Genomic DNA, 25,131 nt, shown 5'->3' on the forward strand with positions numbered 1-25,131 from the left:
GAGATGAGCTATGCGCCCTCGTGGTGGTTGTGGCTTATCATTCAAGTGACAGCCCGGTAGAGTGGAAGAGGCAGTTGGACTCTATGGCAGATGGCTTGCACGTGGAAGAATCCAGACTATGTAAAAAAGAGATGGTTTACATTTTCAAAATTGGTGCAGAAAGAAACCGGATATAAACAAATGCTCCTTTGGGGGTAGCGCTCACCTTACCATATTCTGTTTGCTGGGAGGCATCCATTTAGCACCGTGAAGCACACCCCTTCCCCTTTAGCTTATGTGACAGTAGCCCCCATGCAGCTGTCACTGGGAAGGTAAATGTGGTGTGGCCCAGTCACTTCTGGAAGCTGGTGAGAAAGCCTGCATTTGGGTAAAGTAGGGCAAACTATTCAACTTGGGAGGATAAGGGAAACCCTCATGAGGTAAAGGATCCAAGGCAAGCATGTCAAACTCGTGGCCCGTGGGCCTTTTAAAAAAGGCGTGCGGCCAGCCTGCCGCAGTTGGATATGCTTGTTCCAAGGCCTGGCTTTCCATCCATTTGGATCTGCATATCCACCCTGTCCTCTCGCTTGCATGTTTTGAAGTCCCCCCCCCCCCACCAGTGTGCGTCTATTGAGTAGACGGAAGGGAGCCAGAAAAGCACACCAAGCGGCCACAGGAGGTCAGAGAGTGAAGGGGCATGGACAGTGGCACATGCAGTTCATTGCTCTGCTTTGGACAGACATCAGAAGGGGAAGGAGTGAGGGTACGGATGCTCTCAGCTTCCTGTGGCCACATGGCGACCGGCCACCCTGCTGTGTCTTCCGCAGCGGGGCATTCTGTAGCCTCGCCCCCGCTGAGCTCACAGTGAAACTACACATCTCTTGTAGATTCTTCTTCTCAAACACACTCACAGCTTCGCATGACCCGTGGAAATCTGTTTAGATTCACACGGCTGGAACAATGATATGAACTGTACATTAAAAGGTGTTTGCTTATAAAACAAGGAAAACAGAGCAGAACTGGTGTTTTGGAATATAAACCAAGTTCTTTTCAAATTTCTCTGCTTTGCCTGCATTGTCCTCTCAGAAACCTTATTAGAAATGCAGGTGATACAGGAAGAGAATCACTTGCACCCAGAGTAATAAGGAGTGATTCTTTTATTTTCAAAAATTACCATTTTAGTGCTTTCTTGATTCAATGTTTTAGTCAGTACCAGTTCAATAATATGATGTGAAAAAACAGCTGGGAAATTACAGCTTCCTTTCCTGGCCGTGGGTGTTTGAAAAGGACCATGTGAAAGTTGTTTCAGGCAAGAGTTGGAGCCTGAGAATCTTTTACTCTAGTCCACACAGTCTGCTCTGTGTGCATCTATGAGTTGTTTCTTTAAGTAAAATAAAATGCATTGAATAGCATCACAGCTAGATAGTAGCTAAGTTGTGTGTGTGTGTGTGTTAGCATAGAGAACTAAGAAAAATTACACCTTTAGTTTATTAAATGAAAGCTAGTTAAAATATAGACACTTTTGAGGTTTCCTTGGCAGACCTCTGTTTTGAAATCCATGCTGCTTACCAATAGAAGTATTTTTATATTATTTCTCCTTTATGTTTCTGTTGGAATGAATGCATTTGTTTTACAAGCACACTCCCAATCCTAGCAGGACTGACAAGGTGAGGGCTGGCTGGCTACATGCATGCGTGTGTGACCAGCATCGGTGTTCATGACTGGCTCCTTTGTTGCAGATATGTTTGCTGTTTCTCCACTGGGGAGCCCAATGTCTCCCCACTCCCTGTCCTCGGACCCTTCTTCTTCACGGGACTCCTCTCCCAGCCGGGATTCGTCGGCAGCCTCTGCCAGTCCGCACCAGCCCGTGGTCATCCACAGTTCAGGGAAGAACTATGGGTTCACCATCCGCGCCATCCGGGTGTACGTGGGGGACAGTGACGTCTATACAGTGCACCACATCGTTTGGGTAAGGCCAGCACTCTCTCATCCTTGTTGCTTTTTATCCCCAGCCAAATGGGAATGGGTGAGTTTGGCTGAGACAGACATAACAGCAAATATACACTGAGTGGCCAGATTATTATGATCTCGGAATGCATAATAATCTGGCCACTCAGTGTATATCCTATATAATAAAAGGCTAATATGCAAATTGTCCCCTCAACCAGGAGTTCAACCAGCAGGCAGGCAGTCCAACTGCCCATGTCTTATCCCCCTGGCCAGGCAGGCTGGACCCCACCCATTCATGAATTCATACACCAGGTCTCATACACTGAGTGGCCAGATTATTATGCATTCAGAGGTCATAATAATCTGGCCAATCAGTGTATGTTCTATTATGCTGATATTTGGGACCTGTTCTGTTTTCCTTTAGTGCTCTTTTTCTTTATCTATGTGACACAATTGAATTTAGCCAGAACAGTCCTTTCTCATAGTTCTGTCCAGTTTTTATATTTGATTGTCTCCTCTTTGTACTAAGATAGTAGAAAGGGTCAAAGACAATCTATTTCCATCCTTCTTTATTCTTTTGCTCTTGTTTTTCCTGTGTGGGTTTGTTTTTTCTTTACCACCTTTAAAACACACACACACACAAAAGACAAAAACTATTTTCATAATATCCTGAATTTTTTTAAGAAAAGGTAGAAATTACCCTGTTTTAGGATGATAACAGTAGAAGCAGTATCCATGCCTTTTTTATTTCCTCCTAGGAGCTTATGATCATTTGGCACTTAGCGCGGAATAGTCTGGCACTAGAAGCAGTAGGCTTAGGGTTGTCATTTGTTTGCTTACAAATATCCCCTCTCCTCTTGGACTTCAGAATGTAGAAGAAGGAAGCCCAGCCTGCCAGGCGGGCCTGAAGGCCGGGGACCTGATCACACACGTCAATGGAGAGCCTGTGCACGGACTGGTCCACACGGAAGTGATAGAGCTCTTGCTGAAGGTACTGTCTTTATGTCACAACCACACAGACGAGGCAGAGCCAGAAGGAACTGGTACCAAGAATTACATACCTAAGTTCTAGGGTCCTTCTTCACCACACCCTACACATGCAGGCTCGTTACCAAGGACTTATTCAGTAGTCTCAGGTTTATTGTTATAGAGTCAGACAGAGATAAGCATTCTCTGGCTTTATATCATGAATATCTATATATTTACCCCCTAATTTAATGTTGCTTCTTATCCTATTTTATAAAGAATAGTTTGTTTTATGTACTTCCCATAAAAAAAAAAAATCTGGTTGGAAGTCATCTAAAGGTGATTTTGCTCAGGAACATTCAGGAGGTTTTATTCTATGGAGGAAGATGGAGTGGTGTAAACCTACGGGGTCTGATCTGAAAGGTTAGCCTGAGAGTTGGGTTTCCTCGGAAAGACAGAATTGGGAATGGAAACATTCCAATTACATACATGGGTGCAATGGAAGAACAGGTTCTGGCAACCAGCAGGCCTTTCCTCCATGCAAATGACTTTGCATAGAGATCGTTTTCTGTTCAAAACTGAGTAAAGCTCAGGGAGGAGGAAGGTAACGGGAATCACGAAAGGAGAGGAGAGTGAATATTACACGGATCCTCTTCCCTTATCCGAGTCCTTTGTTTTGCCACCTGCTGACACAAGAATATCAAGTTTTAGCTCCAAACATGGATTTGATTAAAACAAATAAAGGTGAAGTTGAGATTGAGGTAACATTTTGTTCAGAAACAAAGGCTAATTTTCCTGCAGTGAGACTGCAGTGTCTCTAACTGTAGGATTGCTTTACAGATTAATGGATTTTCAGGTGACCTTTTAGCTCCCTGAGCACCATAAGGGGCTGCCGGCCACCGGGTGTGAGTCCGCACTGCAGCTCACCCAGGGCCTATGGAGAGAAGGCTTGTGCACGTACCTGCCATTTCGATAACATGCACTCGGGCCATTCCTAGAGCACCACCCTGAGCAGGTACCATAGAGAAAGTAGCAACACAGGAATTAAGGTCTGATTCTTGCCCTCAAGGAGTATGGAAGATCTGTAAGTGGATAAAATTCAACTAACTTAACTGTTCAGGGCTTTAGCAGAGGAAGGAATCGCATGCTCTTGGAGAAAACATTCTGTGAGTGGAATAGGCATCACAGGGAAATGATATTTAACTGGAACTTGGAAAAAAATGAGGAACTTGGGAGGTATTACAGGGAAGTGGGTGTGGAAAGCCTTTCAGAAATAAGTTCACTTCAGTGACCTTTTTCCCCCTTCTTTGTCATTCCCTGAGTCTGGCCCAGGTCCCGAGAGTAGAATAGCATGTATGTTCAAGGGTCCAGTGTGACGTAGCAGATTGTAGAGGAGTTATTGTCACTGACTGATTCACAGCATTAATGAGATATTCGTCTTGAGCTCAGGTGTCCCTTGGACTCGGGGGATAGATTCACTGTCATCCATGCTCACGTGGCATCCTCTAAGTCTAGCCAGCTTTCTCACTAACACAAGCTACACCAGAGGGACAGGGCTGACTATGAGGAGAGCACTGCAAATGTTAGAAATCAGTTGTGGGTATGCTGAACATACAGCAGACCGGACAGCAGCCTGTAGGAGAGATGCTGAGACATAATTGATTCTTTTCATCATTTATTTGATAAAGTATTCTAACAGGATTCTGGCTCTTAAAACCTCTCTTTCTGCTTTGGTGAAGCTTGGATGTCCATTTCTCTGGCAAGGTCTCTTAGCAGAATCAGACGATTCTGTCTATATCACCTGGTTACAGGGTGCTTCCATCCCTGCACCTGGTCAGTGTGTTCTCTCCTGCTGCCTGCGCAGACGTGCTGCAGTGGAGAGCCATCGGCACCCTTCGGAGCTATGCACACTGTCACAGATCCCAGCAGAAGATCCTGCCTCTTGTTCACGAAGGAAGCACTCAAGAGGAGTAGCCAGTGTAACGAAACAAAGAGGATACCAGGGATTTAATTATCTTCCCAGTGAACTGTGTAATCATGCAGCTCTCTTCCAAATTCACCCAGCAGTCTTCGACAACACGCACAGTGTCTGGTGTCAACGGGGGGCTCCTCCGTGCCATCGCTGGCAGGGTGTCAGTGTGGGAGCTGAGCTTTGCTGTTCTTGGCTGCTGTTTACGCGGTGTTTTATACTCACAGACTACTTCACAAAAGCTCATGCACCCTTAGAAAAAAGCAGGGAGAGCCATCACACAGGGCTGCATGTGTGTATTTAGAAACACACTACTTATGTATCGTTCAGACACTGAGCATGGTTAGTGTGTTCCATGTTTGTTTCATGGCCTCTCTGTAGTGGCCAGTGGAGGCCATATTGACCCAGTCTTATTGCCGGCTCACATGATAACCTGCCTGGCCTAACCTCTCTTAATTCAGGAAACTCTCTTCTCAACCAGGCTGCCTTCTTAGGATAGCATTAGTTTAAATCCCCAATGCATAAGAGAAGCCCTATAAAACTTCATCAGCCCCTACTTCAGACTTTTCATTTGCATGAACTCTGGCGAACCTCTGGATACTAAAGTGGGGACCACCAAATAGCCTCATTATTACCACCCTCACATAACTGCTGAGCCCTGAAATGTGCAGAGCCTTGTGCTAAGTACTGCAAGGGTCCCCCAGCAAGCGTAATAGGGAGTAGTGCTGTAGGTGACTAGGCTCAGGGAATCCCCACTCCCTGGGAGGTAGGTACTTTGAATATAAATGCCCCCTGCTATAGGTGAAGAGATACAGCAGAGAGGTGTTAGCCAAGCTGCCCAAGCTTGTCTGCCAGGAGGGAGCAGAAGAGGATTTGCACCCCGGCACTGCGGGCCTGGAGCCTGCCTTCAGCACCACACCAGAGTGCTCCTCCATTACGTTCTTCGATGGCCAGGACTTACTGTCTGATGTTCCCAGGGGAGGTAGTGGCAATTCCAGGCGACAAAGTGTTAAACATAAGCAACAGACTGTACCTGTGGCCCGAGTTCTGAGGGAGTGATGGCCTTCCTCCAGGTGGACAGGTGTGAGGAGTTAGGGTCCTTGTGACGGGCTGTGAAGGCTGGTGTTTAGTGTGTGGGAAGGGGATGCAATACGAAAAGAGGGCATTAAATCACAAGGGGATTACACACAGGAGAGCTCAGGTGCTAGAGGTGCAGGAGCACACCAGTGTGGCTGGAGCCTGGGCCTGTGCTCAGGAAAGGGGTGCAGTGGGCAGCTGGCTGGGCCAGGTTGTGGAGGGTGAGGGTCAGGGCAAGGACACAGCTGTGCAGGAAGATGCTGTTCCCCATGTGCACTTTGCAAAGAAATAAGTGGGAGAACAGGCTAGCTCAAGGTATCCAGGGCCAACAGATAACTAGTGTGGAGCCAGATGGAGAGAAGAGATTGGGTAGATGACTTCTGCTCTGTGCTCAGTTCCATCAGCTGAAATAATTTCCCTCCCACTGTGCACTAATCACACAAGTGGTTTGAAGTAAAAGAGAACTAACTGAACATTTAACAGTCTGCTGGCCCTGTTGTTGTTATTTTTGAACAAGTACCGCAGAATTTCTCTGGTGAGAGGTTGCTCATTCTCCAACAGAACCTGTCCAGGATTGAGGATGAACTGACCCCTTAGCTCCATTGTGCCAAGTTTAGGCAGCACTCGCTGTAGCCGATGCATCCACCAGGTGGCAGGCTTCCTACTTCTCACCTGTTCTCTGTAAAGTTATCTTCCAGTCATTTGTCAATCTCATAATTGTTAATGTTTCTAAGTAGCTAATGGTATTCTGCATCTTTGTATCTGGGGACATTATCTCTTATTGTATTTCCATAAGTCGGGTGAACTGTCCTCTGGAATAGCCATTTGTAGAAACAAGGAGACAAAGGAGACATTTCTATAGTCTAGTAATGTGTTTTGGTTAAGCATTTCTGGTTATAACTGTATTTATTTTCTAAATTGTTTATGATATGTTTATAGCTCCTTAATTTCTTCTCGACAGTCTGATTCTATGATTGTTCTTCCTGTCAGTCAGGGCCTGTTCCTTCAGCACCACTTTTCCTCAGGTACAAGCCGTGTTCTCTGCGGGGACAGAGTGGGCAGTGGAGGTGAGGGTCAGACAGCCAGCTCTGGGCTCTTGCACTGGGCACTGTGACCCTGGGAAGAACGAATGTCTGTGAATCTGCCTTCCTTTTCTACAATGCAAGGAAGGATAACAATCCCTTTGCACCCCATAGGGTTGTAAAAAAATAACCCTCTTGACTTGGTAAAAGAATATATGTGCTTCAGTATTCATAATGCACTTTTAAGATACCAGGTGGCATTGTTATCTTTTTCAAGATAAAGACATAAAAGTCTACGTTGATTATGATAGGAAAGGATAGACTGGATTTGGTAGCCCATACAACAGAACACCCTAGTGATCAAATGGCCAGATGTGTCCGCTCTGTGTGTGAGTGTGGAGAAATATTGGAAGCACTGCCATGAAAGATAAGCTCCAAACTCTACATGTTTGCCCTTTTCCTTCACCTGAGGCATAGGAAAACACAAATTCTTAGTATGCTTTTACTCAGTTTGTGAAGAGAAGGAATACCCCACCCCAAACAACCTTCATTGTCAGACCTTTCATACGTACAAGAATTTTCCATTTAAATATAAATAGAATGCCAGTCTCTACTATCAGTTAAAGGTTTATTTTTAAAATTTTGTCATTTGCATACAAAATATATAATTTATTCTTTGATAATGAAAAATAATGTTTTCTCATTCAATTTCAAATCCATTTCCATAAAACAGTTTTATAATTATGGCATTAGGTATGAGATTCATATATTCTTAACTACATAAAGAACTCTGGGAGTTGGTAAGATAAGTACACATATAATACCTTAAGAAAAAAAAAAACAACTCTAAAATCAATAACAAAATACTAAGACTCTCAAATACTAAATTAGATGTAAGTTATGAACAAAAGATTTCCTAAAGAGACACAGATGACCAAGATCAATGACACAACATTCAACCTGTTAATTGTCAAGGAATGAAGATTAAAACTTAACATAACTTCTTCCTATAAAATTGGTAAATTGCGTTAATATTCAGTTCTGACAGGCCTGTGGTCAGATAGGTACCCGAGTGCTGCTGGCGAGAGTGTGAACTGGCATGCGCTCTCTGGGAAATAGTGTACCCGTCTGCATGGCGGTCTTTAAGAAGTTCGGATAGGCCGCGTGATTCGGTGCCTGGAGTCTAATTGCCCAGTAAAAGGAAAATGTCAGAGGTTAGGACAGTGATATACAGATGAGGACATTTATTTCAATTCTTACATAAATTGAAAAGTAGAAGGCAGTAGCAGTGGTAAGATAGTTTAATTTTGATCCACCCATCTCACAGAATATTTCATCACAGAATATTATGATATAGCCAATTTAATACATTCTTAAATATTCAGTGATGAAAGCAAAGTTTTATAATGTGAAATGAAAAAAAAAAAACACCATAAAACTAGATGTTAGAATAATTTAAGATTTAAATATTTTTAAAAATATATTTTATTGATATTTTACAGAGTGGAAGAGGCGGGATAGAAAGTTAGAAACATCGATGAGAGAGAAACATCATTCAGCTGCCTCCTGCACACTCTATACTGGGATGTGCCCGCAACCAAGGTACATGCCCTTGATGGGATTTGAACCTGGGACCCTTGAGTCCGCAGGCCAACGCTCTATCCACTGAGCCAAACAGGTCAGGGCAAGTTTTAAATATTTTATGAAGCCCCTGCCCAGGACTGGGTGAAAGGGCACGAGGCCCATGGGATGACCTCACCACACGTGCCTGGGCGGAGAGAGGCTGCTCACTGGCACAAACTTTCCAGCTCTGCAAGCTGACAGGTTTTATGGTGATAGAAAAGGAACCTTTTAAAATAATGAAAAAAATAAGTCTCTTTCATTTTTGTTAGTCTTTGATTTCTAGGTCAAAGGAAAAACACAAACATGAGAGAAAAGAAAAGTAAATCAACCGAGGAGACAGCCTCTGGGCACATTATTTATGCTTCATCCATATGGATGGCGCTGCTTATTTATAGAGCTGTTCCGGGTGTCACAGTGGGGCTGAAGGCTCTACCCACTCTGTCCTTCATGTGGTCCTCAGAGGAGCCCTGGGAGAAGGTGTGACCCAGGCAGTGGAGGCGAGGGAGGAGGAGCAGCCCGCTCAGGTCCCAGAGCTCGTATTTGAACTCAGATCAGAGCCCGCCCTCTTAAGGAAACCTTCCACTGTGCCTCCACGCAGTTGGCATTCTCCAGGACTTGGCTGCTTAAAGGGTCATTTAGAAACGGAGTCCTTTTGTGTGTATGTCCTTATGTATCTTTGTGTTTGAACCTCCTTTCTCTGTTCTCATCTTGTTTTATTATAGCGTTTCCCTATAACACCACCTTTTTTTTTTTTTTTAATAGAGTGGGAATAAGGTGTCAATCACTACGACCCCGTTTGAGAACACATCAATCAAGACGGGACCAGCCAGGAGAAACAGCTATAAGAGCCGGATGGTGAGGCGGAGCAAGAAATCGAAGAAGAAAGAGAGTCTGGAACGGTTAGTTCAGGCAGTGTGTTCTTCTCTGGGAGTTCCGTGGATACCCACGTGGGAGGAGAGTTAATCCCTACTTAATTTACATGCTATAGATGAGCGGTTTTTATGCTGGGGTTCACATACAGTTATACATGAAAGTTCATATTCATAATAGCATTATTTCTCATGGTGGAAAAGTTTACATAGCTATGTTGTAAACATAACCGTTGGGATTCATGTTGCTTTAGCTCAGGGGTCTTCAAACTACGGCCTGCGGGCCACATGCGGCCCGCAGAGGAGTCTGATCCGGCCCGCCAGGTTTTTTGGGCAGTGAGCGCAGCCGAGGTGTTACAGTAGGAATTAGTAGTTCATGTAGTCCGGCCCTCCAGCTCTCTGAGGGACCGTGATCTGGCCCCCACTTTAAAAAGTTTGAGGACCCCTGCTTAGCTCATGTGTGAGAGCTCTGAGAAGCCCTTGGGTATTTCCTGAGCCTCTGGGCTTCGTTCCACGTGAGCTGGATTTGAGGAACGGGACCCTCAGGCACTTCTTAACATTAAATCTACATCTAATAATGCCTGTTGCACTATCTAAAAAGGGCTGGTGTTTTTTCGATGCCAGGTATTCTGAAATAACTATATCTTAAGGGCATCCAAATAAGCCTAGAAGTAAAAGGGCTCTGTCTGTCTTACTGACTGAAAACCTGGCCCGGCGACCGGGGGCTGACTGGAGGCATCGTGGGTTCCGCTCTGTGCCGTATGCACGATGCGGCAGCCGTTCCTGGGGGGACGGTCCCTGCCGGGTAGCTGTCGGGGTGCTCCCGGCAGGACGCCGCAGCAGCTCTCCGCTCCCCTCCTGGATCTGCTGTGTCTGATCATAGTCTGAGGGCTTTTGTGACAGAAATGTAGAAGGAAAAGGCCAGTGTGAAAGGCATGCTCACCAACCCCTGGAAAGACAAAGCTGTCCGGGAAAGGAAATGGAACTCAGCTTTCCAGCGCCCTGCTGTGAACAATGCTTATAACATAAAGAAGACACCAGCCTTTTTTTTTAAACCAAAATTTTTTATGTATCTAATGAGAGGAATAAAAAAGGGGAAGTGTAATGGGCCAGAAGGTGGAAGGGGGTTGTGGAAGAGGTTAGTTCTCATCTTCTGTGGTAGGACAGCAACAGGTACTTTCTGAGCCTGAAACACGAGAAAGTACCATAAGCACGTAAACACGCTGCTTAGCCATGTGCAGACTGATGAGATGGGAGAAGACACACTCCTGGTCTCTGGAGAGGGGGCAAACAAAGGCAGAGGAAGGGGTTCTTATTTTTTCATTATACATTTACTAGTATAAAAAGGTTTGGCTTTTTAACCCACGTGCCCTCATTACTTTTATTAAAATTACACACACACACACACACACACACACACACACACATAGCACAACACATACGTTCTGAGATCCTCCCTTTCTTGTGTGCCTTTTATTTTGTTTGTGCTGTATGCCATACAGAGGTCATTGTTTCCGGGGGTAGCAGTGTTTGCCCTTCTTGCTTACACTCCCTGGGGTGGGTCGGGCTTGCCAGAGGGTGGGGAGGCCTGGACAGCTGCCTGCACCTCTGGGCCGTGGGGGGCTGCCCCTTCTGCTCCAGGCTGTGCTGGCTGAGCACTGAGTACACATTTGCTTCTGCTGCAGCGTGGCGTCTGCTGCCCCGCTGATAGGATAAGCTTCCGTTCACCTTTCCCGGCTTTTCTATGGAAATGCACAGCCCGCACTGTCATTAGGAATAGGCAGGAGCCCACAATGGGATAAGCCCAGCAAACATCCCCTCACAGATAAGCCTCTGCCCAGGGTGTCACCATTAAAGAATTCTGTATCCGAGATGATTTTTTTCCTCCAGAGACTTACTGGGTATTATCTCTTAATGAAATGGTGTCAGCATCGGGGGGACACATACTCAGAAGCCTTCAGGCAAAGAACACCCTCCTCATAAACCTGACAAGTAAATAGATGGATATATACTTAATGTATTTCCCCAGCTCATCTTAAAGTGTCTGGAATTCAGAGAGCTTCTATTATGTACTATCTTCCTTTCTAAGTCCTCAAAATATTTTTGATTGCACAGTGGGGTCCTACTCTTTAATAGGATCTGCCATCATATCCCGTCTCCGGCACAGAAGTGTGACTGGAACGCAGGAATTGTGGGGAGGCAGGAGCGGCTCTGGGCATAGAATCTGATCCATTTTCTCTCGTTTTCACTCTAGGAGGAGGTCCCTTTTCAAAAAACTAGCGAAGCAGCCTTCTCCTCTGCTGCACACCAGCCGAAGTTTCTCCTGCTTGAACCGATCGCTGTCGTCGGGGGAGAGCCTCCCGGGGTCCCCCACGCACAGCCTGTCTCCCCGATCCCCCACACCCAGCTACCGCTCCACCCCCGACTTCCCATCCGGTGAGTGAGTCTCCTGGCCTGGACCGCAAGGGAGAGTTGAGAGGAGGCCAAAGTCACCATCTTAAATCCCAAAACCCCTGAGGATTATTCCAGGCCGGAGGTCATAAGATAGGACTCTTCGGACCATTAAGATCAGACAGGAAGTGTTGGGTTAGAACTTAGTGTAGGGAGGTTTATCCAAAAAGCATCCGTTCATCAGCGTTGGATGCTGAGACAGCTTGCTGACCTTGACCTGACCTCCCCTGAAGCAGTTTGGGCTGAAGGGCGGGAAAGAGAGGGAAGGTGGCCAGTTGCTCACAGCGTCCTGTTTTCTACCCCCAGGGACTAACTCCTCGCAGAGCAGCTCCCCAAGTTCCAGTGCCCCCAACTCGCCCGCGGGCTCGGGACACATCCGGCCCAGCACGCTCCACGGCCTGGCCCCCAAGCTCAGCGGCCAGCGCTACCGGTCCGGACGGCGTAAGTCCGCCGGCAACATCCCGCTGTCCCCGCTGGCCCGGACCCCCTCCCCGACGCCACAGCCCACCTCCCCGCAGCGCTCTCCGTCCCCTCTGCTGGGGCCCCCGCTGGGCAGCGCCAAGATGGCCCAAGCCTTTCCCGGCAAGATGCACTCCCCTCCCACCATCGTCCGGCACATCGTGAGGCCCAAGAGCGCCGAGCCGCCGCGGTCCCCGCTGCTCAAGCGCGTGCAGTCGGAGGAGAAGCTGTCCCCGGCCTACGGGGGCGACAAGAAGCTCCTGTGCTCCCGCAAGCACAGCCTGGAGGTGACCCAGGAGGAGGCGCCGCCGCGGGAGCCGTCCCCGAGGGAGGCCGCCCTGCAGAGCCTGGAGGAGGCCTCCGCCACCTGCGACACGCCGGCCCTGAGCCGGGCCAGGCCCGTGGAGCAAGGCTGCCTGAAGCGGCCCGCCCCCCGCAAGCTGGGCCGCCAGGAGTCCGTGGAGGACCTGGACCGCGACAAGCTGAAGGCCAAGGTGGTGGCGAAGAAGCCCAACGGCCTCCTCCCCGAGAAACCGGAGCCCCACCCCAAGGCCCACGCCACACTGGGCGCCGATTCGGAAAACCGCGCCGCGGGGAGGCTGGAGGAGAGGGAGAAGAAGATGTACCCGAAGGCTCCGGAGAGGCCCGGTCCTTTGGAGAACAGAGCAGCCGTGCAGGAGGCCCCGGGCCCGGGCGGCCTGCTGAAGGGCGCCCTCCACAAGCCGGTGGGCACCTCGGGCGGGGCAGCCGCTGGCCGTGGCCAGGCCCCCGTGGACCTCAGCCAGGGCGCCGGTGACTGCAAACCGGCCTCTGCGCCCAGCGCCCTTCCCGACGGCCTCGGTCCCTCCAGCGACAGGCCCACCTCCGGGAGGGGGGAGGCCCTAGACAAGGCTCCCCCGGCCAAGGAGGGTCTCCGGTGCGAAAAGTTCGACGGCAAGCTGGCCGGCGTGGACTACCTCCGGAAGAAAGTGTCCCTGGACGACAAAGACGACAGCCTCTGTCTGGTGCTCAAGCCCAAGGTGCCAGCCGGCGCCCATGAGTGCGCGGCCACCGGGAGCGCGGTCCGGCCCGCGGGCGGGCAGCAGGAGGCGCCGGCCCCCGAGGGCCGGCCGTTCGGCAGCGGTGCCCCCGCGGTTCCGATGGGCGGTGTGGTGTTCGTCCCGCTCAAGGCCCTGGCCGGCTGGGGGGACGGTGGGGCAGAGAAGCCGGGCCCGGCGGCTCCCGAGCCCCCCGTCCGGAAAAGCCCCTCCGAGTACAAGCTGGAAGGGAGGTCCGTGTCCTGCCTGAAGCCCATCGAGGGCACGCTGGACATCGCTCTCCTGTCCGGACCTCAGGCCTCCAAGACGGAGCTGCCTTCTCCCGGACCCTCGCCGAGCTCCGGCCCCGGAGGTGCCCTGGGGCCCACCGTGCCGCCCGCCCTCCCCAGCGATGGCAAGAAGGGTGACGCTGCTGGCCAGCGGGAGTCGCCCCCTGCTGGCTTCAAGGTGAGCAAATCCTACCTGCTGGAGCCTCGGTTCCTGCCCCCCAGCCGTGGCCTCCAGAGTTCACCGTCGGCTCCCCCGCCTGACCTGGCGCTGAAGCCGGGCAGGGACATCTCCCAGGCCACCAGGAGCCCCGCCGCAGACGCCGAAAACGATCCCCAGCGGAGAGAGGGCGGGCCCAGTGCACGCCAAGACCCCGGCTCCAGCTCCAACACCAAAGGCCTGCCCTCCCCGGGGCAGGCCCTGCGTGGCACCCACCCATCCAGGGCCCCTGGCCCGCCCCCGCCCGAAGGTGTCCCCTCCCGGGAGAAGCCGGGTGGGAGGGAGCCGTCGGAGAGGGGCCCTTCCACGGCCAGAACAGAGCCGCAGGCCGCAAGGGCCGCCGTCTGCAGAGACCCTGCCCCGGAGCCGAGTTCTCCACAAGCTGCTAAAACCAGTGACCACAGAAATCTGCCGTCCGGGGGAGGAGCCCGCTCAGACGTCCACACACAGGCCCTGGCCACGGAGAAGGCCCGGGGCCCTTGGGGGAAACCGAGCCACCGGGATGGCCGGGAGGAGGTGAGGCCGCTGGCCAAGGACCCCTTTCTGCCCCCCGTGGGCACGGGGACGCCTTGTGAGCGGGAGCCGAGCAAGGGAAGGAGCATCCTGCAACCCACATCGGAAGCCCCTCCTGCCAGGCAGTCTCTGCAGCCCCCCGAGGGCGGGAAGAGTGATAAGCTCCGCAGTTTCCCTTCTTTGCAGAGAGATGAGCCCCGGGAACCAGAGAGGAAAGAACAGCTGCAGCCACGGCTCAGCAGCGGCTCTCAGCCCCCACCGGTCACCAAGGACCCGCCCGGCCTGGCCCTGCAGCCCTGTGGCACACCCGGCCCCTCCCCAGGCAGAGAGCTGGGCACCAAGGACCCGCCCGGCCCGGCCCGGCAGCCCTGTGGCACACCCGACCCCTCCCCAGGCAGAGAGCTGGGCACCAAGGACCCTCCTGGCCCGGCCCGGCAGCCCTGCGGCACGCCCAGCCCTTCCTCAGGCAGAGAGCTGGGCACCAAGGACCCGCCCGGCCCGGCCCGGCAGCCCTGCGGCACGCCCAGCCCTTCCTCAGGCAGAGAGCTGGGCACCAAGGACCCGCCCGGCCCGGCCCGGCAGCCCTGTGGCACACCCGGCCCCTCCCCAGGCAGAGAGCTGGGCACCAAGGACCCGCCCGGCCCGGCCCGGCAGCCCTGCAGCACGCCCAGCCCTTCCTCAGGCAGAGAGCTGGGCACCAAGCCCTGGGCCGCAGAGCCCAGCCTGGGCCTCCCGGACCCACCCAGGTTCTCGGCTGTGCGTGGTGAGAGCAGCCTCAAGCCTGGGCCTGCCCCTGACCCGAGCCCTGCAAAGTCCAAGCATCCAGACCGTCCCCTGGCCTCTCAGAGGCTGGGCATTGGGGCTGCGGTAGCCAGAGAGCCTGGCACACAGCCTCCCAGCGGCCCCAGCCAAGACGGGAAGGGCAGCGGGAAGGGAGTGTCGAATGTGAACCCTGCCCTCCTGGGTTCCCAGAACACAGCCAGCCCTGTGACCGGCCAGGCAGGAAGTGGGCCTTCAGGCTCCCTGCCCCCCAAAGGGGGTCCCCTGAACACCAAACTGCAGCCCACGGACGGCGGGTGTGCCCTGGAGGCGCCGGAGAAGCCTGTGCATCCACCCCGGCAAGCACACTCCGGGGCCGGTGCCTCTGCGGACCAGAAACTCCCAACCGTCAGCGAGAAGCTAAACCTGTCTCCAAAGCACCCCAAACCGCCCACTGTGAGAGACGGCCCCCCGCCGTGCAGACAGACGGACAAGAGCCCCAGTCCCCTGGCCACCACCGCCACAGACAGGAAGCCCGAAGGGAAGAAATGCATGGAAGCACTTTATGGTCCGACGACGGACGGCAGGAAGCTGGAGGCCAGCCTGCCCCCAACACAGAGCGAGGCCAGGCCAAGGGGCACGGAGAGGCCGGCGGGGGCCGGGGCAAAGGGCCCGCCAGACGCCAAGGGGAAAGGCCTCAGTGCCCAGAAGCCACCACCTGAGCCAGGCAAGCCTGGTGGCATGAAGCGGTCGCCCTCGGCCATCGGGCAGAGCTCCTTCCGGCCCGCCACCCTCCCGGAGAAGTGTCTGAGCACCTCCTCCAGCTTTCCCGAGGCCCGGCCCGGAGCTCGGGAGGCCCCTGCGGCCGGCAGCGACCCCGCCTCTGCCAAGGCCAGTGGGGCCAGGGCTGAGCCCACAGCCCCCAGCTGCAGGGACCAGAGGAAACCCCCATCTGGGGGGGATGCTGGGAGCCACATGACAAAGAGCGACTCCCTGCCCTCCTTCAGGAGCTCCTCCATCACGGTGGAGTTACAGCACCCCAACCCAACCACGGCATGGGGCACCGGGCCCCGGGACAGGGCCCTCTCAGTAACTGCCCCCCCAGGAGAAACCAAAGAGAGAGAGCCGGCCCCGGCCCAGCCTCAGACCAGGAAGCAGAATGCGGGCAGAGAGGTGACCAAGCCGTCCCCCGCGCCGGGCACAGACCGCCCCGTGGCCGCCCTCCCTTCCGAGAAGGACTCTGGGGTCCGGCAGAGGCGGGGGAAAGAGAGCTTGCGGAGCAGCCCTCACAAAAAGGCCTCCTAAGGGGGCAGACCCAGGGGGACCCGCCCGGAACGTGTCACGGAGTCCTGACTACCTTTGGAAACCAGCACTGTGGGAGCATCGCAGGCCGAGCCTGGAGTCTCTCCGCAGGAGGAGGGGAGAGGGAGAGAAGTGGACAGAAAGGGACCTCTTCCAAATGCCTGCCCCATGGTCACCGGGAGCGCTGTTACCAGATAGTGTGTGAACAAGACGAAATAAACGCCTTCGCAGCCGAGGGTTGTTGAAAAGGATTTTCCCTGTAAATATCTGGCCATGTGTTGGGTTTGGGATGTAGAGTCTATAACCTTGCTGCTGATTGTGTCATTTATGACAGCTTTTCTTTTAAAAAAAAATTAAGATTTTTGCTCTACCACTTATCATGATGTGTAGTAATGAAGCAAATGGTTAAAACCTATGTATGTGAAAGTAGAGATCCACCCATGTCCATGTCTATGCGCATCCACCACATGTGTTTGTCTGTGGTTTGAGAGACTCTTTCGAGGCTACACGTTCCTAAGTTAAACCATCCTAAGTAGAGGTAACAATGCAAGAAAGCCCTACCTACCGTAGCTTGTGAGTTCTTATGTGCATTTGTAGCCAGAGATGTTGATAGGATTGTGTCTGGCCGCCTGTGTTTCCAGATCCAAAGCAAGAAGTTCTCTAACTGCTGCACTTAGAACCCTCCTCCATCAGGAAGGGGCCAGACCCTGGAGCTAGCCATGTTCATGTCACGGTCATCCCAGTGGGCATTTCGCTCCTGGGTCCGCCTGTCTGAAGGCCAGCCGTCCTCGTCTGTGGCTGTGTGTGTCGGGTCTTCGCCCCGGGTAGAGCGGGGTCTATAAACACACGTGATCTTGATGTCTGTGCTCCTGCATTTTCTCCTGCTCCTGCTCTTCAACTCAGGCCTTTCTGCTGTGAGTCCTAAGAAGCACACATTTTGTTGTCCTGCACCAGCTCTGCTCTCAGACAAAAAGGAATATTAACTTGGCTGCACACAGCCAGGGCTTAGGTTGAGTTTTACTTGGTTGAGCATCAGGCATTGGGAGAGGTTTTAAATTTGCTTTTTGGCGGAAAGGAAGGGGGGGGGGGTAGATTTTGGCATCACAGCGTATATATTAAGAAGTAATCAGGACATCGAGATACCTTTTAATACATAGCTGGGGCCTTACGTTGTAGATGAAGCTTGCTGTTTTTAGCAAGTTCCTGGGTTTCACATTCATTTCGGATGCATTGAGTAGCTCCATACATTTCATAACATGATCTCTTTATTTGTATGCAAAAAAAAAAAAAAAAAAAAAAAAAGACTGTATTAATAAAGAGCAGCATTTTTGTAACAAAAAGACCTGTTGGAGCTATTTGGTGTTTGAATGTGACTGTCCTTTTTACTTTTGCTAAGCCTTATTTAAATTTTGTATACCATGGAATATGTAGAAGTTGTCCAATCATTTTAGTACTGAAGGGGTTTTTCTGTTTGTTTTCCGTTGTCGTTTTCCTGGTGGTTTGTATCGTATTGTAAGATGGCACCTGCTGACATAAGTACTAAGGCACTAAGTACTAAGAGGAAAATACACACAGATAAGTATTTATAAGATGCTTGGGATCCATAGCAGGAATGTTTGTTTTGTTTTTGAAAGAGGAAAAAAAAAAATACCAATGAATACTAACTCAGCACCCAAACCCCCTCGGGGATGTCTTAGTATCTTTAGGCTATAAAATTCTTCATCTAAGCACAGCATCAACCTATGGCTCTGTGGATTGTAAATCCTTTATCAGGGCTGTAAACTCGGCTCCAAAAACAAAGGCATAATTTAACTAACGTGGTTGTCCTTCACTGTAAAAGGAGTTGGCAATGACAAAAGAAAAAAGAGAGAGTAGAAAAAGTCTCCTTGCCCCATCTTTTCCCACATAATTCTATCCATTCCCCATCATGCCTTTGTGAAGTTGTAGAAGAAACAAATATTTCAAAAGTGGTCTCAACATTTATAATTCACATCTGTGTTTGTTGGTTGTCATAACCCACGGCTTCTGCACTCAGACATCAAGACAGGGCTGTCGGGGAGGCAGTTCATGGTTTACAGCCGTTGCTTCTTAACTGTCCAGTTTCCTTTAAAGCACAACTAGGTGCTTGTTTACAGACAACATATCTGTGTATATTTTGTATAGTGTATTATCATTTTTGCCAAATAATGCTTTTGCGTTTTGGATGCGTAAGGAGTACTTCGGTTGCATTCATGTGGTAACTGTCTGTTGTTGGTAACCTCTCCGGTCAGCTGGTAGAAACCCTCCTGTGTTCCCTCTGGTCCGTCTCCTGTGATTGTAAGATGTGCCCCCGGTAGTGCTCCCAGCGATAGATTTACCAGCTTAACGTTTGTTAGGATCTGTGCAATAAAGTGTTTGCAGTCTTATTTTCTCTAAGAAACTCCCTATGGATGTCCTAATTGTTGTATATTGAAATATTTATACTTATGCAGTCGCATAACATTGAAATAAAAATTTAGCATGAAAAGATAATGGCTAATAAGGTGTGATTTTTTTACATGTACACACATATAGACTATCTCTAAAATGGTACTGACTATAACTATATTATGGAAATTATGGGTTTTTGCAGATCGCTTTTTGTTGAGCGGAAAGGTTTGCCATTTTTTTTTTTTTTTAACTTACACAAACATTCTATTCTTCAAGATTAAGTCTCCTTTACTGGGTCCTGTTTTCAACCTTCTTCCTTGCCTGCAAAACTCCTCAGCTGCCACTCTCACCATCTCCCTACAGTCTCAGGAAAAGATGTCCTTTCTCAGTGACACCACCTCCCTCGAGTCTCCCAGAACCTTGCTCCACTGATCACCATTTGTCCTCTCATCTTTCTTTTTCTTGCCTCCTGTCTCCTCATAATGAAAAACCATTGAAGCCATCAGGAAGGAAAGAAGCAAGCCAACACTTACTGTCTACCTATAATAGATAGATAGATGATAGAATTATATATATATTAGATTATACACACACACACACACACACACACAAAGACATAGATAATATATGTGTGCTTAGTACTGGGCCAAATTGATGATTTTCATCAACCATCTCATTTGAACCCCAACACAATCCTTCGACCAGATGCTGGTGGCCCCCCATTTTTACGGGTGAGGAAACAGACCCAGACGAGCTATGTGATTTCTTAACGTACAGCCTGTAAAGAGGTTGGATTAAAATATAGTTTGTTTCTGGTCCGAAAGCTCTTGACCTTTCTAAGCATTGCCAGATGTCACGTAATTTAATTCAAATCCAGGGACCTCTGGGAATGAGGTACACCACTTCATCTTTCTTTACATGCTGAAAAAAAATTCAGCAACTGAATTTTTGGTGCAAAATTATGAATGTGATGATTGGTGGGAAATCATGAGCCAAGGTTGCTATTTGTTCTAAATTAATCAGTAGGCAATTTCCCATCTAGGATTTTCAGTTCACAAAGGCAACATAAAAAAGTGTTGTTGTATTAACTACAGAAATATGCTTCCTTCAGTATAGGCCTAGCATTAGGGAACTCAGTGGTAGGGCAGTTCTCAAATTTAACTTCCCTCCTATCATGTTTGTTTGTTTTTTTGTTTTTTTTTTAAATTGTTGACACTTATAGATGTCTTCTTCCTCACCCCATTTTAATTCATTCCTCCACGCAGGCATTTGGTGCCCCTCTCTTATTCTACCTCAAACCCTGGTTCATACTGAACATACCTTCTATAGTATGACCACAGCTTTGTTGAATCTCGTTTCATGGCTGTTTGAATGTCAGTCAGTGTGGCCCAGGTTCAACTTCAACTCTAGCCTGGAGTCGTCAGCACAGCCCTCGGAGGAAGACATCTCACAGATCCCAGCACCGCGCGCTCCGAAAGACAAGAGCGCCGTTTCCTAATGTCACGGGCTGGCTGCGGGCTGTCAGTTCCGATACTTGGATGCAGGCAAGCACTTCAAAAAGGGGCTTTGCTCCCAAGACTGCAGTTCCCCGAACGCCCCGTTACATGCCAGTCAAGTCTGCTCAGATGTGGGAAGGGAAAGATCTGTTGCATTTGGTTACTCTGTGTTACCCCAAACAGCTTTACAAAAAGTTGATGAATGGTAAGCGGAAAGCCCTGAACAGGTGTCGTTAAGCGCTGCCTGGGGATGGCTGTCAGCAGTCGGGAGACAAAGGAGGAAGAGTCTGCGTGGCCTGAAGCCAGCAGCTGCGGATTCCAACACTTCCTGTCAGGCTGGCTTCATCGAGGCCGCCAGCCCTGACCTGTCTAAACCTTTGCCTGGAAGCTTTCCCTTCAGAGCACACACACTGTAAACTGCTGGGCGGAAGTGGCTTTCCTGGGCTGGAGACAGATGTACTCCTGTTGGGACCAAGAACAGTTCCTGTGGACACCCATCCTCATCCCTAAACTCGGAGCCATCCGTAATGCGGGTCCCAGCTCTCTGGCCCGTTAAGTGGGCAGCCTTAGAATAAGTGGGGCTCCCTCTGACCTCGAGGAAAAGGAGAGAGTGGCTCCTAAAGCTGGAGCCTGACCGTGCACATTGGAAACCAAAACCTTAGAGAGAAGTCACCTTTTGGTACCAGTAAACTCTCACAGCCAGTGACCTCTTTATTATTCTGTACTTGTATAAAAGCATAAATAGTCTTTAAAAGAAAACCTTTTATTCTTTATTGCATAGTGCATAGCTATTGAAGGCAAATTAGCAATACAGAAAAGGAAGAAGAAAAACCTTTGAATCACTGAAATCCCATCAGCCCTGTCATTCTCCCACTCACAGATTTTTTTATTTTTCTAAAAAAAGTGAAATAAGAGACGGCGTGTTTGGTAACCTGCTCTTTTGCTTAGTATTAAATCACAACTATGTTTTGATGTCTATAAATGCAGGCCTGAAATATTACATGCAATGGCTATATGGCATTTCCTGTTATGGATGTGCCATATTCGTGCTTTTCGTGTGCACACATGCAGTAGAGAAGCTCAGGGGCAAATGATTGAGGTCATCCTACTCCTCAGTTCTTGGCACATCGACCTTGGCTCATACCAAGGTTCATTTCATTGATCCCTACACTCCCATCTCCTCCTCCCACTCCATAGGCAACCATGTCAAATGGATGATATTTTTGTGTTCTTAAAAAACATAGGTATTTTTGTTTTGTGTGCATGTGGTTTTAATTTATAGAAATATTCATGTTAACATGTCACTTTGGGTTTGTTTTTCCATCAAGCCCTGTATGTTGGTTTGCAAACTGGCCCCCATACTCAGAGGGCAAGGAGAGACCAAAGGACGAGGCAGACCACTCCAGACTGGTACGTAGCAGTTTTAATAAGCAAGAGAGCATTCAAACAAGACTTGTCTTGGGCGGCCACACGAGAGTAGATCTTCTCAACTTCCTGCCAGAATGTTAAAAGTTTATATAGAGGTCTTAATTGGGGTCAGTCATATTATACATACTGCCCAGATGGTCTCAACCACACCTTTCTTTCTTGGGCTGTGTCCTTGAACATGGCTTCCACTGTGGGACCTCTGGGCACAGTATACATTCTAAGGACAGGGAAGGGGGTGAGGCCCTTCCATTGCCAGGGTACAGCTTGTGGGTCAACTGGCGGTCACTTCCCCTCAATGACTTCCCCCAACACTATGTGTTTAAGATTCAGTTACGCTGCTATAGCCGTACTGAATTCATTGCTACTAACGACTTTGTTATATCCCATGGTGGGTGTCTTCCACATTCTACCTGTCCATTTTCCTAGTGATGAACACTCAAATTGGAACTCCCTTCTCCATAAATAGTGCTGCACTGAATATCCTTTTGGAAATGTGACACTTTCTTATATACCCTCAACAGGATTTGTGGATCATGAATTTAATTTGGCTAATTATTGCTGTGAGGTCTCAGTGGCTGCTCCAGTCTTTAACCATAAGCAGTTCATGCAGTTCTTATGCTCCCCACCCACCCCTGCACTATTACCCAGCTTTCTCTTTTTGCAGGATAATTGAAACAAAACTTTATCTCATTTTAACTTGTATTTCTCTATTTTCTAGTAGGATCAACATGTTTATAATGTAATCCCACCTAAGGACATAGAATGTCTCCCCATTTGTTCAGAGTATTCCCTATTTATTTAACCATTGATCTATTGTTGGATATCAGGTTATTCCCAAGGACAAGAGTAAGAGGAAAAGGGAGGTGCAAGCTGCTTGGAAAGCCCATGCACCAATGTGAAGGGAGAAGAAAAAGATGGATGGATGATCCATCAGCCCCTGCCCTCCGCTCACCTTTGTAGGATCTCGTATGTCTTGAACAGTCAAATGCTTAAAGAATATTACCTAAAGATAGGGGGAATCACAGGAGGATAGTCAATGAAGTGCACTATTGAATCTTAAATGGGAAATGATGGCTTTTGAAAATGATCTGCAGATGAGTTCTCCCCTTTTTCAAGACCTACAGTATTTAATATATCATTTACAATTGGGACCAGCTGGGCCGAAGTGGGAGTGGCTGGCAGAGCAGACCCTGTGGCCTGGCAGTGAAGCCCAGGAGACAAGCAAGCCGCCTGCCCAGTATGTCTCACCATTGGGTTCCAAGGCTCCTCCTCAGTCCTCTTTCCCTTTTGTTGGGACATTTCCTCTTAGCGAATGCAGATCTTCTTCAGCTCTTGTGACTCAGGGAAGCCTAACACATGCTTCTGCTATTTCTTTTTTTCTTTTTTTTTTTCATCAAATTAAGATTAGGGAAAGATATTACATGAAGTCATTAGGCTGAGAGTCCCAGGCCCACCCAATTTAAAGGAATCCTAAAATCTAGGGTGGGGATGGGAACCTGTCTTATAAAGACCCACCAGGTGATTGCAGTGATAAATCGTTATCTGGGAGCCCCACTGCTGTCCCATTCCTCTGCAGCCTTCAGTTAGACAGTCTAACTCTGAAGGCATTGGCACTTGATTCCAGTTGACATCAAGCAGCCCCAGCCATGTCTTGCTTACAACTAATCACATCTTCTCTTGATATAATTCAAGTTAATTTTCTCTTCAGCATTCAGAGTAGATGGAAAACAGCATCAGCTCCCCTCCCGCATCGTGTACCAACATATAAAACATTAAAAAGCCATTTATTGCATACTTTTGTAAATTTGAAAATTGGAAACAGCACTTATGGGAAAATTGGATCAGAAGGAATGAGGCAACATTTTCTGTGCTGAAATGTCACAGGTAATGCCTGTGTTGTGTTGGTCCTGTGTCCAGGTAGCAGCGATGGCTGCCGGCTTGGCTGGGGGAAAATTTGTGCCCAGATTGTGGGAGTCAAAGCCCACGCAGGGTCCTCAGCGATGGAGACTAGTCAGTTTTTATGGACTTCAATGCTATTTGCTTCAGTGCACTTTGAAATGCAGGGTCAGCTCACTGAGCTACAACATGCAATAATAACACATTTTTATAGGATTGCCTTGTCAGAGCAGCAACAACACGTGATACATAAAACCAATAAACACGCCGTGTCTACAGATTCTATTCAGTAACCAGGATAAAACAATAAAACTGACAGCAGCTATCAAAAAGCTCCCTTCCTGACTTTGTCGGGTGAATTTACTGTTGCTTAAAGCAGAGTGCACGGAGCCTCGGAGCAGTGCAGTGACAGAGCAGCAAGTTCCACCGCATGGAGGGCCAGTGCCTGGTAAACGCAAGCAGGATGGGCAGGGGTGTTTGCTAGGGCTTGGGGCCCTCTAGTCCTTAGGGTGATGCAGTACCCCTTAGAGATAGTCTATAGGATGCTTTGGTTTTCCCAAGTTACACATCACATATCGTGTGTGACAGTGGGCTTTGGTGCAGTAGGTCAGTCATTAGTATGTCCTGGCTGCTGCTTACAGCCTTGAGGAGGGAAGAGCTTACATTTGCTGGAGAACACAGGGAGCTCTATCTTAGACTGGATTCCTAACGTGTGGACTTCCGTAGTCTACAATGGAAAGAAGGAAACAATAAAGGAGGGAAGCACAGCGGGAGAGAAGGAAAATAGGAAGGAAGGAGGGAAAGAGACAGCAAGGAAAGAAACAATGAAAAGAGAGAGAGGGAGCTACCAGTGACCATCATAAATATTTCCCAAAGTTTCCAGAGCTCCTCATCTTACAGGCAAATGAACATGATCAACACAACAAAACAGCTCTGAGTTGTACCACATGCCTGCCTAGATTCTCCAGGGTGAATGGCTCCTGCACAAGAGTGGCAGCTGGAGCCCTAGTTTGGCTCAGTGGATAGAGCATTGGCCTGTGGACTGAAGGGTCCCGGGTTCGATTCCGGTCAAGGGCATGTACCTTGGTTGTGGGCACATCCCCAGTAGGAGGTGTGCAAGAGGTGGCTGATCAATGTTTCTCTCTCATTGATCTTTCTAGCTCTCTATGCCTCTCCCTTCCTCTCTGCAAAATGTCAATAAAATATATTTAAAAAGGGGGGAAAAAAGAGTGGCAGCTGGAGTGGGCATGGCTCTCAGGGGGCTCTCTCCCACTTTGGAGAGGGAGAGGCCTGACCTTTCTAGACCAGTGCCATCTCAGCACCCAGGAGAAGAGACCTTCCCTGTGGCAGCTGCTGGGCTCTGCACACCTAGAGCCTGGCCCAGGCAGCCACCCTCATGTCCATCATCTCCCTTCTGAGCCCGAAACTCAATGACAAACT

General features: G+C 49.4%; 1 protein-coding gene across 15 annotated transcripts in view; it reads left to right on the plus strand.

The window, feature by feature from the left end:
- Positions 1–18,972, plus strand: part of MAST4 (microtubule associated serine/threonine kinase family member 4) — a 508,313-nt gene extending 489,341 nt beyond the window's left edge. For all 15 annotated transcript variants that reach the window (XM_084880866.1, XM_084880860.1, XM_084880867.1 and 12 more), the window contains 5 exons: positions 1,719–1,948; positions 2,798–2,920; positions 9,349–9,485; positions 11,710–11,891; positions 12,213–18,972. In XM_084880866.1, coding sequence (XP_084736992.1) covers positions 1,719–1,948; positions 2,798–2,920; positions 9,349–9,485; positions 11,710–11,891; positions 12,213–16,465 — 4,925 coding nt within the window. In that variant the 3' untranslated portion in view covers positions 16,466–18,972. The remainder of the gene's footprint in view (positions 1–1,718; positions 1,949–2,797; positions 2,921–9,348; positions 9,486–11,709; positions 11,892–12,212) is intronic.
- The last annotated feature ends 6,159 nt before the right edge of the window (positions 18,973–25,131 follow it).

Source organism: Pipistrellus hanaki, assembly GCF_964339955.1.
Source record: "Pipistrellus hanaki genome assembly, chromosome: 4".
Taxonomy (NCBI): Eukaryota; Metazoa; Chordata; class Mammalia; order Chiroptera; family Vespertilionidae; genus Pipistrellus; species Pipistrellus hanaki.